Genomic DNA, 15,154 nt, shown 5'->3' on the forward strand with positions numbered 1-15,154 from the left:
ACAGGAACATCGTCAAATCATACAAGGAAACAGATATCAAGAATTCAAAGTGGAATCAAAGTGGAAATGAATGGGGTCAATATGTCATTAAAACAGTTTGTGGGGGGGATGAAACACAGATTTGAATGTCAGATGAGACGTCCTCATCACCATGTCTTGAACTCCGGCTCCCCTTCATGGCGTGACTCAGAGTCAGATGAGAAATCTTCTGTGATGCCTGACACAAAATGGCCTCGCCGCATATCCTCTTCTTCATTAATAGCTCTAGCATGATTATTATTGTCACTCGTCATAGTGTTATTCAATGTTGCCTGGAAACCTGTACTTGATAGGGATGAATTGTGCCGGTTATGTGTTGGTTGCCTGGGAGTACTTTCAGGAGGCGGACTGACTGGCGGAGAAACGGGACCTGGCTCTGGAGAAACGGGGCTAAGAAAGCTCTCTGCGTCGCTAGGGAATCGAGGTCGTGAGGAGATTGGGGATTCATTATATTCGGTAGGGAGTTCCAAGGGTGCGATGACTGTGGCGCCTAGATAAGTGGTACTTAGGTCACCGACGTTCTATATTCAATAGGGAAGTGAACAAACCTAGCGCTGGATTGGAATTATCTTGTAGTTCATGTACTGGAGAGCTTGCCGCTTCATTGAGATCGGAATATACAATGGCAGATCTCGAATGAGGTGTGAGTACAGATTCATTGCCAGCTTCCGAATATTGGGCTGACAAATGTTTCTCGGGAGGCAACCCTGGATCGGTCGCCGTCGTCGTGGTCGCATCGATGTTCTTGCCTGGCGGCGCGCCTGTTCCGTAGATCCATCGCATAATTCTCTTCCTGTTATCACTCGTAGCACCGACACTTGAAGCGTATCGCCTATCCTTCCGGCGACGCCAGAGAAGCCAAGCAACCACTAAACCGGTAATCAAGATGAGTCCGAGAACCACACCAAGTACCGGGCCAACCCACTTGGGGAGGCCACCACCTCCAGACGGAGCTGCACCGGGCGTTTCGGTAGGGCTTCCTGTTGCACGATAAGGATAATACGTTTTGATTGGCTTGGGATATTTCTTTCTAAAAACGGTACCAAGTTCCTCATCCTCCCACCCTAACCGAGGTTCTGTCATTGTGGCATCACCATCAGCACTATCGCTTTGGTTAGCAATGAGAAACGAGGGAAGGCTGCATCGGATTGGCTGATGCCTTGAATAACTTACTTTCCACCTATTATACTCGTCACGATTTCTGGAACTTTGTACTCCTCCCACTCCTCAGGATCATAGACATTTTGGAACTCGACAGAGTTAAGGTTGAGGACCTGAATAAGACCCCCGTCCAAGCATGTACTCGAATCTTTAAATATCCCACCAATGACGAGCATCTTATCAGGGTAGGGTTTAACGCATTGATGGCCCCGCCTTCCGTGTTGACTTCGCCCCTGGGGAGCCTTTATCCATTCGAAAGATGGCACGGAAAGAATATATACGTCGTCGGATGACGTTTCATTTCGATGGCTGCCACCATAGCCACCGTAGATATAAATATTGTGTGAGCTCCCATCTTTTGCAGAAGCTACGACAGAGCAAAAGTCACTACGCGCAGGAGGATGTTCACCAGTAGTGTTTTGCGTGTACCTAGTATAGTCAGCTATAATATTATATCTCTGCACACGAGAGGGCGATAGGGGACTGACCAATTACCAGAATCGATGTCATATACTGGCACGGTTTTCATGAAGCTCTCACCCATAACTTTCTAAGCAGAAATTAAATGTTACTCGAAGTACAATCAAATGGTAAGGACGATTGCACGCTTACATTGGACCTTTGCTGATCTTGAGTTGGTACAGGGGTTCTGAGAGAGGTTTCGGGGTATGGAACGCCACCAACAGCTATTAGCACTCCGGCGTCGGACACTGGAATCCACGAAAGCTCTGCCTTTCCCCTGGGAGTGACATTGAACTTGGTATTATTAGTCCACTGTTCGCCCCTCCATTCAGTCATATCAACTGAAATAAGGGTATTCGCCGCCCTGTCTGGCTTAGGGCTTGGGATCGAGATCTCCCCCCAATCTTCCCCGCGCAGTCCGCTGAAGTAATAGCCTCGGTTTTCACTGGGGACGGACACACTGGCCCCATGAGTAATATATCGAGTTACATCGTTATTAGTGCGCGAGTCAACAAAGCCTTGGCTCCAAGTTGTGACACCTTCGGGGCCCCAGAAATACCGTTCGTAAGAGAGAATCTGATCTGAATATGGAAGGGGATTGGGGTTTGTTCGGGAAACAAGGCCGCTGGGGCAGTCAGAAGTAGCACCAATGATGATTTCGATGCAAACATACCCGTATAGTATAAATTCGTTCTCACTTGCAAACATGGCACCATCCATGTAATTTCGCGCAAGACTACTACCCGCACCCGGGAAAGGTTTGAGACGACCAAACAGAGAGGTTAAATTCGTGCGTGTAGTATCGAATGGTGTTGAAAGGGAGAGAGTAAAGACGTCGCCGTCGACATTCTCTAATTCAAGCTCAGATTGGCGTTCAAACTATGTTGCTAGGCTGGTGGTCAGGAAAGTATAAACATACTATCTCTTTCCAAGGCGCCGTAGCCGCCATCTTCACGTCCTCTGAGTGGCATCACATATCAGCATCCCGAACGAGGGCCCGCGCAAATTTTTGAAATACATACGGCGCCCACCAAAGAATACCTCCATCTAAATATACCGTGTCCCGAATAACACCCACTGGAAGGAAAACTCAGCATCAAACTTAGTAAGGAGTTGCATCACGTACCTCGGAAGTGATTCCAGTTACACATAGTGACGTTGACAATATCTGGGAAGATTTGCGCGGACACAAGCCCGGCCGCTCCCAGAGCAATACTCAAAACAGCGGCGGAGAGGGGCGCCATTTTACAATGCTTTCTTTCCACACCCTGCTGAGTGGCCAGAGTCTGTAAAGGTCAGAGCGCCCTAGAGAGCTCTTGGAGACCTCGCTCATGGGCCTAGGGAATATTATCAACATCAAAATCGATGGATGGAAACTGTCTTGAAATACTGTTGAAATGAATTGACCAAGTTGCCTGAGAACAGCAGCGACCAAAAAGCGTGTTCCAGTCTGCTGGAATTTCATCCAGAAAAAAATAAAAGGAAAATAAAATAGAACGATATGGAGAAGATGCGGGTGCCTGGAGTTCTGCTATCCTCGATGGGATATGCTGAATGGCCTCCGGTGGAGGTCTAATGACAGAAGAACTTTTTCAATCTTAAATTACCGCACATGCTTGGAACAGAATATTAGGCAACACATGGATGGGCAAGTGATGCAAGTAATGCAACCAGCGAAATTGAAGAAGGGAGAACTAGCCAATGCGGAGTGAACCGAACGCGAACAGGCAAAGCATAAAGTAACTCACCACAAAGATGCGGCTCAAGCTAAAGATGGCCTCAACGGTCTCTAGAGGTAAATTGAAGAGTAAATGTCTCCAGCCTTAACCTCGTTTGCAAATCAAGGAAATGAAGTCGAGGCATAAAAAAAGCCGGGTGAAGGACAATGAGATTTGTGGCGTACGTTTTGTTGAGCATCACAAGATGATGTGACAATCCACATGGATGGCTGAAGAGAATCGAAGTGTCTGCCACCCACTCGAGGAATCCCATGCTCATGTGAAGATAAGAATAGCCCTCCGTAAGCAAGCGATAATAATAGGTCGAATTATACCAAGGCCTCGTTCGAGGGCGATCAAAACAAGGTGCCGATAACATCACGTCTGAGCTCAGAAAACAATTCTCCAAAACAGTGTTACATTCAAGCTAACCAGGATACAAGGGTGGGTGGCTTTCTTTTTTTTTTTTTTTTTTTTTTTTTTTTTTTTTCCCTTCTCTCTCTCCTTAGCTTTAGTCTGGCGTGGATAACTCATTAGTGAGGGGAAATAGTTGTTCTTTCAGGAGAACAATATAATTCGTCAAGGAGTTCATGCCATCCGTGTGCGCTGCATGTCATGCTTGGGTTCCTCCGTAACTTAACTAACCAACTAGTTATGTAACTAGCTTTACGGAGGATTGACTTGTTAGTTAGTTAGCTTGGCAGAAAACCGGGGAAAAGACCGCAATGCCCAACGGGTGCGCTAGCAAACTCGACTGATGTCAACGTGTGTGAGAGACCAAGCTGGAGCTGGCGCGGGTCATTTAATTACGCTCAACCCGGCGGACCCTACCGCCAGTCGTTCTGCTTATAATCCTGATCAGAAATGAGTTCATAAGCCAACGCTGCCATTTCTTTCATGATCTCAAAATTCAAGACTCCACAGATGTATGGCATGCAGAGATTATACTCCTCACAAGCCAGCCGCCTTGACTGATTGTAGGGCCTGAAGGACTTTGCGGTGCACGATACCCCTCGACCTCTGACTCATTATTCAGACAGGATCCATGGCAATTGACATGGATGGAATTCGAGATAGGACAGCGCCCAGTGAAGATATACACCGGCGCTCAAGGCGGAGAGCCCGGGTGGGTGATATCAGCTAAGGATTTGTATGTCAGGATTTGTATGCCATCCAACAGCGCGGCAAACAAAGCAAAAACACAATTCTCGCAAATGGGAGATGTAGCTACACATTCAACTGTCCTCCATTTGAACAGAGGTCCTACCACTTGATGGCGACTATGGTCATGATGATAGTTCTTACAATTGTAGGATTGTCAATCCAGTTTGAGCAGCCTTGCTGTCGTCGCAGTCACATCGCCGAACATGAGCGGCGATGACTTTTGCAGTGGGGCAGCAACTTCGTTGTGTTAAGGTTCAGCTGCGGCTGGGTGCAGTTTGATGCTGGGTTGCCAAATCGTCGGTGTGTGCTGTGGACTATCGACAGTCTTTATTCTCCATCTCTTTCGACAGAGAACTCTTCTCTCTCTCTCCCCCTCTCTCTTTTTCTTTTCTTTTCTTTCTTTTTTTTTTTTTTTTTTTTTTTTTTTTTTTTTTTTTGTGTTTGTTTGGCCAGCCCAACAGGCGCCGTGCGACCGAAGCCGGATATGCCCGGTACGAGGATGCATTTATGCTTGTCAGCTGGTAAAGGGAATTGAGAGTCGGCACCTTACTCCAAAGCAGTGTAAGATCTCAACTGGTGAAAATCTCGTTTCTCTCCGTTTATCACTCTATGGCCGGGGTGGCATCGACTGGAGATGGATGCGGTTGTCCTCGTAGAGTAGCCATGCGAAAACACGTCTTGTGTTTCGCGGCCAATGTTACATCTGTTTCTGGAACAGAGTGACAGAGGCGCACCCGGCCCTTGTTGATGATGGACAGGGATACAGGAGGAGGTGCAGTTGAGAGGGGTGTGAGGGGTAACTCTGTACGAGTACTCCGTAACCAAGGGCTCGATTTCCGTTAGCGAGCTGATCGCGCAGGGTCGGAACAAAGTCGACGGGCCGGCGACCCCGAGCTGTTGCTCTTCGCGACCCCCGCCGTGGACACGGGCATGAAAGCGATCGTCGTGGCCGGGCGTCGTCCTTGGTTGACGTTTCGGGAGATCAGCGCCTGCTGACTAAGGATCGTTCGCTGGGTCGGGCAAAAACAACAAAGCAACGTCCATTTTCCGTCACCGGCCGTTCGACAAACCGCTTCTATCGACCATCATCATCCATCTCCATCATCTCGGAATGCTGCAGAATCTGCAAAACCCCCCATTTGATAATATCGGCCACATCAAGTAGCCATTCTTCGCTCAAGATATTCCATACTGACTGCGTGTCCCACTCCCTAGTTCGCGGACCCTGTCTCTCTGCAAATGAGACCTGTCCCAAATCCTACCCGGTTAACGGCCAAAATGAAATATTTCTGTCCTTGACGAATAGTTCAAGATTACATATCATGCCACTTTTAAACCAATGCCGTTCTGGGCGGCCGACTCACAAATCAACATGTTTGGCTGGGCGACGTTCTCGTCCTTGCATTTGGCACCAAAGAGCGCCTAGCAGGGTATCCCTTGCTAGCGGCTTCTATTATGCACAGTCTCTGGAGTATTGCCAACAATCTTCGTATTAAGCGTGCAAAAAGCAAACGAAACCCATTACTCGCACCACAGAGCTTTCCATCCATGAGTGCATGATATGCACCAGCATGCACTCATGATTTGTCCCTGCGCTGGTCTCCCTGGTTACGAGTACGACCATGGCGGGTCCTCCCCCCTCCCGCCTTGGATACCTTGAGGCACACCGCTGACGCGACATCCATCATCCCGCAGAGAGCACCAGCTCGCTGCGGCTCTCTGGTGGTTGGGGAAATTCCCGGCTGTGCATGGCAGAGAGCCCTTGCAACTCGCGACTTACCCGGCCATGTGGTCCCATGTCCGTTCTCCTTAGCGGTTTGCCATTTTCGTTCAGGGCATTGCCGAATTGGAAGTGACCAGAGCTGCTCCTGGTTTCTCTCGGAAGGCGGATTGAGCCTCGATTTCTCTGTAACTCAAGGCGGGGAGGGAGTGGGGGGTTGTTCTCCCTGCACATCCTGGTCGCTGACTTCGCAGCTCGATTTCCGCATATACTCTGCCCAGACACCCTTTGAAATTCTCAAGTTCTCCCCTTTGCTGTTGTTTTTGTTCCTTTTGCTTCATGACCTCTTGACTCTCGTGCCTGTTGCCTCCCACTTCCTTTTCTGCGCTCTGGCCGTGTCAACTTTCTGTCAGCCGGCGCCACGGCTATCTACTCACCCAGCGTCCATCAGGCGACCGTGAGGTTCACCAATTGCCTCGCATTATGAGGTTTTTTCGTTCCTTCCTCCTTTTGAGCGCGCCGCTCTACCCTCAAGCTTACGGGCAAGGCGAAGCGTATACCCCAGTCCTAGAGAGTCATGGCTCTGGGTCCCAGGTTCCTTCGACGGGGAATAGCTCCCTTCCAGCCTCCACGGACCTGCCATCGCCAACGCAGATTGAAGATGTAACATCCTCGGCTGTTTATGCAAGTCGACCAGCAGATGACAGTGACTCGGTGAGATGTTGCAAATGCAAACCCCAGGGCAGAAACAGAACTAAAGTTATCAGCGCTCTAACATTCTATACAGCTTGAGGTTTACTGTCTTCATTCCAAATGCTATACATCTACAAGACTGATCACAAGAACTTTCTCATGGCCCACCCACTGGCCCAGTAAATATCCCGAACCACCCTGCCACGACCCATGGTGTTGGTGGTGGAAGACTGTCACAAAGACTATTGTCAAGACAGAAACCGCCACAGAGGTTGTCACAGAGATCATTACAGATATTGAGACTGAGACTGTCACTGTGCCCCGGACTGAAGACCATACAGTCACTGTGACAGATGAGGAAACACTCACCTTGCCCCAAGATACCATCACTCTTCCCCCAGAGACCATTACTGATGTTACTACTCTTCCCCCCGAGACAACAACTGAGGTGGTCACCCTGCCTCCTGTCACAAGCACCATTACCACTACACTTCCTCCTGATACAGTGACAGTTCCCGGTGGGGTAACTACGCTTCCACCGCGAACAATAACTGTGACAACAACTTTGCCCGCAAGCACAGTGACTAGAGTCACCACGCTCCCGCCAAGAGTGTCTACAATCTATCAAACAGTCTCTCACACAAAAACAATCCCGGGAACAGACCGCACTGTGACAAGAACAGTGGATTACATTTCGATCTGTCCATCACGCACATTGAACCCAACTTTTACTCCAACTGCGCCAGTTCCATCACATTATATTTGGGGTTGTCCACCGGGCACTCTTTGCAGGCCAAGGCACGGCCCCGAAGACGGTAACTGTAACTTCGAAGTTGGTCTCCCTGGCGCAGACTTTTTTTGCAGTCCGGAGGAATGCGGGCCGCCACTGCCCGAACGCCCGCCACAATATTGGGGTGAGCCAGTGTTTGGAACACAAGTTGAGAAATATGTTGTGTCCCCGGGTTATTATTACCTTGATCCTCGAATGTTCGGCCTCGATTTCGATGTATTTGTGTTCGATAATACAACCAGTGAATACAGCGAACACGGCTTACACAAGCGCCAAGGTGACATTCAGTTACCTCCTAACTGCATGGATGAGTGCAGTAATGTGGCCCTGCCCATCCAAAGCGGGATAAGTCGTGATGAGCTTTGTCTTATCGGCTCCGATTTCCTACAGTTTGTAAGCGAGTGCAGGGACTGCATTGACCTTTTCGCCGAACCCGGCGGTGGCACATTCCCGGATATCCAACCTCAATTCGCGCAGTTCCTAAATTATTGTGAGCAACATCCAGGCGAATCTAGCGTCAGCCCGGAACCACAGCTTCCTTCAAGTACCACCCGAGACACCGGTTCGTCCACTGAGCCCTCAACTTCTGCTCCTACTTCTTCTTCTTCTTCTTCTTCTTCTTCTTCTTCTTCTTCTTCTTCTTCTTCTTCTTCTTCTTCTTCTTCTTCTTCTTCTTCTTCTTCTTCTTCCCCCTCTTCTGCTCCACCGTCTTCGCCTTCTTCCTCTTCCTCTTCTTCGCCTTCTTCATCTTCTTCTTATACACCTGATAGCTCTTCTGTTTCTACACGTTCTTCAGCGCCTGAGTCATCTCGGCCAACATCTCAAGCAGAGACCACACCAGAAATGAGCACCACGGTACCTACGGAACCTCCTTATCCAACGACGCCCACACAAACCACCTCTATGACTAGTCATCCCAGTGATGGGATTCCAATTCCTCCTTCTACTACGCCCATAGAATTCCCAGGAGTTGCGACAGCTATTCAGCCACTTCCATGGACCTCTCTCATGGGAAGCATAGCTGTAATGTTATTTGCATTTTTTTGAACTTAATATTTTATTGTGAATACCTTAATGTCCCCTCTACCTTGGGTCTCACACCGACGCATCTCTTCTGCTATGCCAGGCGATCTATCTTCCTCCGGCATAATGATGCATGCAACACTTGGTTGGCTTTAAATTGACCGGGCTTCAGTGGATCCTCTTCGTACACACGCCCAAACCGAGTACATCCCACTCTTTCCCAGCCACTTCCTGTACTTAATATCGTCACTTCCTTGTTCCCTCCTGTATCAGTTACCTGGGTCAAACAGATTGCGATCCTCACTGCGTATTTAGAACGTGCCGTGTTTATGATTTCTGCGTGAAATTTCGAGTTTTCAACTACCTTGTATGAGCAGTAATACGACGTGCATGGCCCTTGCTTGGAGTGGTTATATAGCTTCTTTGGCAACATTTTTTGTAAACGAGGACTTCTTGACCTCCTGAGAATTCACTACGGGTGTAAAAATGACGGACTGTCGCCTTTAAGGCTACGACCAGCCCGCAGGGCTTGTGTTTGATAGCAGCCAATATTCTCTTTTTGTCTACTCCGTACACGTTCTCTTCACCCAGGGACAACGTTAGTGACATGTATAGCAGATGGCACGGGGAACCCCAGAGGGTAGTTATGGTTCCTATATGCGTATGTTTAGTGTAAACATTCAGGGCTGGTGGTACCGCGAATGTATATGTGCAGGCGACATGCAGGCAGAGTCGAGCTTCACGTCCGAGTGCGGGGAAAAATTGCCGCAGTGGATCTTTGTTCCGAGGAGCTGGTCCTGGGTTAAACTCTTTGTTGTCCGGGGCACGAAAATGCTAGGGATGTCGACTGGCGTCTCTGTCTCAAAATGATTCGCGGCTGACATGGAGGGCTCTAGAGAAAAAAGGCCAAAGTATTTTTCCATACACACGCATTTCATCATTCAAGTAGGCTACGGAGTACATAAGGTAGTTCACCACTAAACGAGCCACACCACTAAATGAGCCAAATTTTCCACCACCAAATTCCTTCAATGTTCAACATTTAATATGTGACAACATGGTCAACAACACCTCAATTAGGCTTGCAATTGAAGATCTTGAATTGCAAGAGACCCCAAATTATGCTGCAACTGTAAGAAAGTACTCAGTTAACTGAGAGATCCTGCACTAACAGCATAAAGACTTGCAACCTGCTCAGGATAAAGTGGCCTCCTGATATAAGAAAAAGCTCTCTGATATACAGGAGGCAGAGCTTCTGAATTATATAAACAAGCTTTCTAGCTGCAGCCTTGCCATTACATCTCAGATCCTATGAAATATTGTACAAGAGATGACAGAAGAGGATATTGGAATCAACTGGGTTAATTGATTTTATGAGTGGCATAATGACAAGATCAAATGTATTTATCTTAAAGCAATTAATCAAAACAGACAGATAGCAGATAACTATCAGTGCTTTAAGCACTTCTATATGCTTGTAATTTGATGATTTATTTGATTAATTATGATTGTGGTTGTTGATGCTGGCTAACTATTTAATACTTATGGAGTAGTTGGAGCAGAAAATCAATTAATATAATCTTGAGCTCTCAAACATCTATAACTTTGATGAAAAAGGATTCCTTCTAGACTTCTGCCATGTCTCAAAGTAATTAGTCTCTATTGAAGCTCTACAAGCTGGAAAGAATATTACTACTCAGAATGGTAGTTGGGAATTCCTCTTATTGCTCTGCTCAGTCTCTGCTGAAGAAATTGCACTACCTCCAGCTCTTATTTATCAGAATGAATCACAAGATCTCCAGAATATATGGCTAGATAATTATAATGAAAGTGAATGGGTCTACTTTGCAGCTTCAACAAATAGTTAAAGCAATAATAAATATGGACTGAAGTAGTTAAAATAAGTTTTTAATAAGCATACTAAGGAACAAGCTGGTTAAGAAAGATGTCTGCTTCTACTAGATGGGCATTCCTCTCATATAAATATGAAATTTATTGAATATGCTGACTGTAAAAAGATTTTTCTTATGATTCTTCTGCTGCATTCAACTTACTGTTTGCAATCTCTTGATATTAGAATCTTTAAACTGCTGGGCAAGGCATATTTGAATGAGCTGGAAGCACTACTATATTATGGAATGAGCTATATTTGAATGACAAAAAGAGATTTCTGAAGATTATTTAATGTGGCTTGGAAGAAGGCTTTAATAGTTGAAAATATACTTGCTGGCTTTGCAAAGACTGGAATTAATTCTCTGGATTTTCAATATTAACTATACTGATTTGAAACTGCTCAAGTTCCTATACTGCCAGTTAAATCTTTTATTTCTAGTAATATGCACCAGCTTTGACAAGAGATCAAGAGTATATGTCTCCAGTACAGCCTAAATTTGCAGAGTATTGGATGAGTTATTCAAGCCAGTAAGCAGTTTGCTCTTTATAATGAACTACTAAAACATGAGAATCAGTATCTAAGATTAATTCTAGTGATAGAGAAGCAATACTGCAAGTAAGACAAGCTTCTAGATCTACTTAATAGAGATAATTCTAGTCAAGTACAGTTCTGGTCTTCAATAAAAGTTCTTAAGGCATGTGAGTATCTGGATGAAATAGAGGCTGAAAAAGCTGATAAAATTACTTAAATATAACAGATAAAGCTTCAATGGGAGCTTTAAAAGAAGCAGGCTGCTAGAGATACTGAAGAAAGATGAATTGAATAAAAGAATGTCTGTAAAAAGACTCATAAGTAATAAGAGACTGAAAAAATCAAATGTGCTAAAGAAAGAGAGACATAACATGTTGCTTGTGAGAAGAAGAAGACTTTATAACTAGCAGAGAAGGAAAAACAGGCAGTTGAATATACTACTAAATACTGACAGTCAGAGCTTCAAGCACCAGCTTCAAAGTGCTGTTGGAAGGACTCCCCTACTAAAGATCCTTATTGCAGAGAGTCTATACAACCTTCTAAAAGAGGAAGTAAGAGCTCTACAAGCCTCCCTAGCAAGATATTAGACTCCCTAGCTAAGAAATCTACTGTTGACATTCCTTTGAATTCTTTCCTATCTACCCTCTGGATCTCTTGCTCTGGCTGCAATATTAGGCTGTCCACCCATTTATTTTCCTAACTACACTAATTTCTATGCTTCAAAGAACACATTCATTTAATATTTAATAGCTATTTAATAATAAAGATCTGGTTGTTGAGATATTTAATAAATTTGTTGTGTGGAGCATTTGGCGAAATTTGGCTTGTTTAGTGGTGTGGCTTGTTTAGTGGTGTGGCTTGTTTAGTGGTGAACTACCTTATGTGTTTAATGTGGAAATTCGATCGTCATACTATTCCTAATAAGGACCGATCGAGGTCATTCTTCATTATAACCCCCCAATAAGACCCTGTCCAACCAAATAGAACCTTAAATTTCCTTTAACCCCTACTCCATACTTCTTAGATATAACCTCTCATAAGGATTCCTTTAATACCTTGTAGTAAATCTTCTCCTAATGGGGTGTAACCGAGCAGAGCCTTAGGAAACCATCAAATATCGACAGGCTACCTTGTCACACATCGACGGCCAAGTGTTTTTTATGCCTTTTAACAACTTCCTTCTCAAGCTGCTTGAGGGCAGACGCGTATCGTTCTCGTAAGTCACTATCAGTGGAAGGTTTGATGGTCATCCTTTTGACAGACCGACAACCTCTGTCCAACGCACCCTTGACGATTTCATTTGAAAACCATCGCCCTTCGTTATGAGCGACGAGCGTCCATGCCACTCCTCTCCGTCCAGCGCGAGCTGTCCGACCCACGCGGTGGATATAGCTGGTTACACTCGTAGGTACATCATAGCTGATAACATGATCTAACGCGGGGAGATCAAGCCCTCGGGAAGCACGATCGGTAGCGACGACGACCGGGATTTTGCCTTGCCGGTATGCGGCCAAGGTCTTTCGGGCTGTGCTTGACTTGTTGGATTTAACTAGAACCCCAATACAATCAGCGAAAGAGGGACTTAGGAGCGCAAGAAGACGAGCCAATCGCAACGCAGATTCTGATGATTTTGTGAATATCAACGCGGAACGCGATGAAGCGGGAATGTCCGGCAGGCTGTCGGGAGAGCCAGAATTTGAAACTGTGGAGGGCGCTGGATAAGAATCATCGTCTGATGGCTCTTCGGAGCCTGAAGGCGAAGTAGCAGACGACCTGTCAAGCCTAGGTAGATCAGGTATGGGTCCCTGGGCCTCAATATTTAAATGAGAAGCCATCAGCTCAAGCAAGTAGAGCGGCTTGTCAGATCCGTCTCCGGCCGGCACAAACATCTCATTTAACGTCGGAGGGAGTTGATAGCCTTCAAACCGGGTGTTAGGAGGCCTTGTTAGCAATGACGGCAACATTCCTTTGCTGTTGTCGAGGGCGCGGACCTCCACAAGTTTGGGATTTATCAACCGCAGTGAGTTCAGCTTCGTGATGTCTCTTGTCATCGTGGCGCTTAATATTATCTTCCGAATGGTCTGCTCTTTAGGTAAGCTGCATAAATCTTTAGGGACCGGATGGGCATCATCGTTGCCTTTTGATTCTACCGCCTGAAGCACAGTCTGAGACCATTCCTGAAAGCTCTCATTTAGTAGCTTATCAGCCTCATCTATGACTAGCCATTTTAGATGCTTCAAGGTAAATCCCTTGGTGGATCGGATGTGATCTACAAGGCGCCCAGGGGTCGACACCAGGATATCGATATTTGGCGAAGTCTTTGCAAAGTGATTAGGCAGAGCGCCACGGCACTCCTTGGCTTCAGCTACATATTCTTGAAGATCAAAATTCGTCCAGTCGCTGCCAGTCATGACAGAACTAAATTTCCCCTTCCAAGCTTGAAAGTTATAAACCTGCTCTTGGCCCATCAGCGCTGACTGTTCATCCTTTAAAGCCGTAGACCCCACAGCAGTTCCGATCCGCAAGCCTGTGCCTGCAGCGCAAAGTTCACAGGTGTTTCGGGCTTGCTTCACAAGTTCACGCGTTGGCACGATGATTAAACCTCGTAATTGACTGACGGGTGATGGTTCAATCGTCGAAATAAGAGGGAGGACGTAGGAAAGGGTCTTCCCAGATCCTGTGGCGGCAGAAACACAGATATCTCCCCTATGCTCGCTCTTCAAAGCCAGTGGAAGGACAGCTGACTGGACGGGCATCGCCTTAGAATACCCTTGGCTTTGGAGGGTAGAGATTTGTTTCGGGTGGAGTCCAAGCTCTGTAAAGGGTAGATGAGTATCAGGAGAGACCACAACTGGGTGCGCCAGCCATTCCGGGAGGGTTGCGTAGGAAGGCTGCTGGGAGTGTTCCGGCGCCTGTTCCGGCTGCGGCAACGGTGTAAGACCATGTGTAGAAATCTCTTCCGCTAGTTGATCGACTGGTTCCTGATCAGGCCCCGGTTCCTCAGCAGCGGAAGCCTTGGGTGCTTGAACTGTGTATCTTTCATACTTGGAGAGGATTTTTGCGTGCTTCGCTGGCGGTGCGGCTTCCACCACCGAGAGATCGTTGTCGGCCATCCGTTTCCTTTTCGGCTGTTTCGATTTCGTCTGTGTGTGGCCGGGAGAGGTTGCAGGAGAGCTTAGAGCAGGCGAAGGTTCTTCATCCGCCTCACGAGACCCCCGTGCTCTGTGTTCGCTTTGGCCTGGCGAATCGGCCCTCGAAGCCTCTGAGGTGGGACTTGTCTCCATCGGCGACCTCGCACGCCGTAGGCCCCCCGTCCCATTGGCATCACGACTCTTCTTCTTTTTCTCGACAGAGCTCGTATTTGAATGGCTTTCCGGGTTGATCGAAGGTTCCGGGCGAGAGGAATTGTTGGGACTCCTTGATTTCTTCTGCGGCGATCGAATTGCCGGCGGCGCCGCATCAGCATGGCGGGAATCCTCCTTGTGCTTCGGGGATTTGAGCAAATCTTCTGATTTGATGGAAGACAGCGAGGTTGGGGGTATATAGCGAGCGTAGAATGCCATCTTTGGGATGTCTGGATGGAACCCAGCTCTGGAGACGTGAGAAGCACCTTGCTCTCTCTCCTCGTGATTTTGGGTTGGACGGGGAAATTCTCTGGGTTGAGGCAGAAAGACACACCGCCCTTCCAAACTCAATAAGTACTTAACTAGTTAACTGACTGACTGCATTTTTGAGTTGAAAAGCTCCAGGCTGGCTAACCCAATATACGTTGCTTCGCACAACCCCCTCGAAGAACCGCGAGTTTCAACGGTATCGCCGGGCCGACAAAGCTGGAGCTCGACTGGAGGCCTGGCACGGTTCTCCTTAGCTAACTGCGCCTTTCAGCTTCCGGCCGTAAGAGGGGTGTGAGAAGAGGATCTGTGACGGACGGCTCAGTTCAAACTATCTCCATTGCCGGC

General features: G+C 47.1%; 3 protein-coding genes across 3 annotated transcripts; 1 reads left to right on the plus strand and 2 right to left on the minus strand.

Annotated features, from left to right (window-relative positions):
* Positions 1-71: 71 nt before the first annotated feature.
* On the minus strand, positions 72-2,906 carry CIMG_02989 (uncharacterized protein; the record flags this gene model as incomplete). The annotated part of the gene is made up of 9 exons (XM_001243547.2): positions 72-529; positions 588-1,141; positions 1,213-1,629; positions 1,689-1,750; positions 1,813-2,287; positions 2,336-2,513; positions 2,582-2,622; positions 2,685-2,739; positions 2,789-2,906. 9 exons carry the CDS (start codon positions 2,904-2,906, stop codon positions 147-149), a joined length of 2,283 nt encoding a protein of 760 aa, XP_001243548.2. The 3' UTR covers positions 72-146.
* Positions 2,907-6,747: 3,841 nt separating this feature from the next.
* Positions 6,748-8,794, plus strand: CIMG_02991 (uncharacterized protein; the record flags this gene model as incomplete). The annotated part of the gene is made up of 3 exons (XM_001243549.2): positions 6,748-6,978; positions 7,052-8,309; positions 8,577-8,794. 3 exons carry the CDS (start codon positions 6,748-6,750, stop codon positions 8,792-8,794), a joined length of 1,707 nt encoding a protein of 568 aa, XP_001243550.2.
* Positions 8,795-12,032: 3,238 nt separating this feature from the next.
* Positions 12,033-14,774, minus strand: CIMG_02993 (ATP-dependent RNA helicase dbp6). The gene has a single exon (XM_001243551.2). The coding sequence runs from the start codon at positions 14,756-14,758 to the stop codon at positions 12,329-12,331; it is 2,430 nt and encodes an 809-aa protein (XP_001243552.1). The 5' UTR covers positions 14,759-14,774; the 3' UTR covers positions 12,033-12,328.
* Between the last annotated feature and the right edge of the window lie 380 nt (positions 14,775-15,154).

Source organism: Coccidioides immitis (assembly GCF_000149335.2).
Source record: "Coccidioides immitis RS genomic scaffold supercont3.6, whole genome shotgun sequence".
NCBI lineage: Eukaryota > Fungi > Ascomycota > Eurotiomycetes > Onygenales > Onygenaceae > Coccidioides > Coccidioides immitis.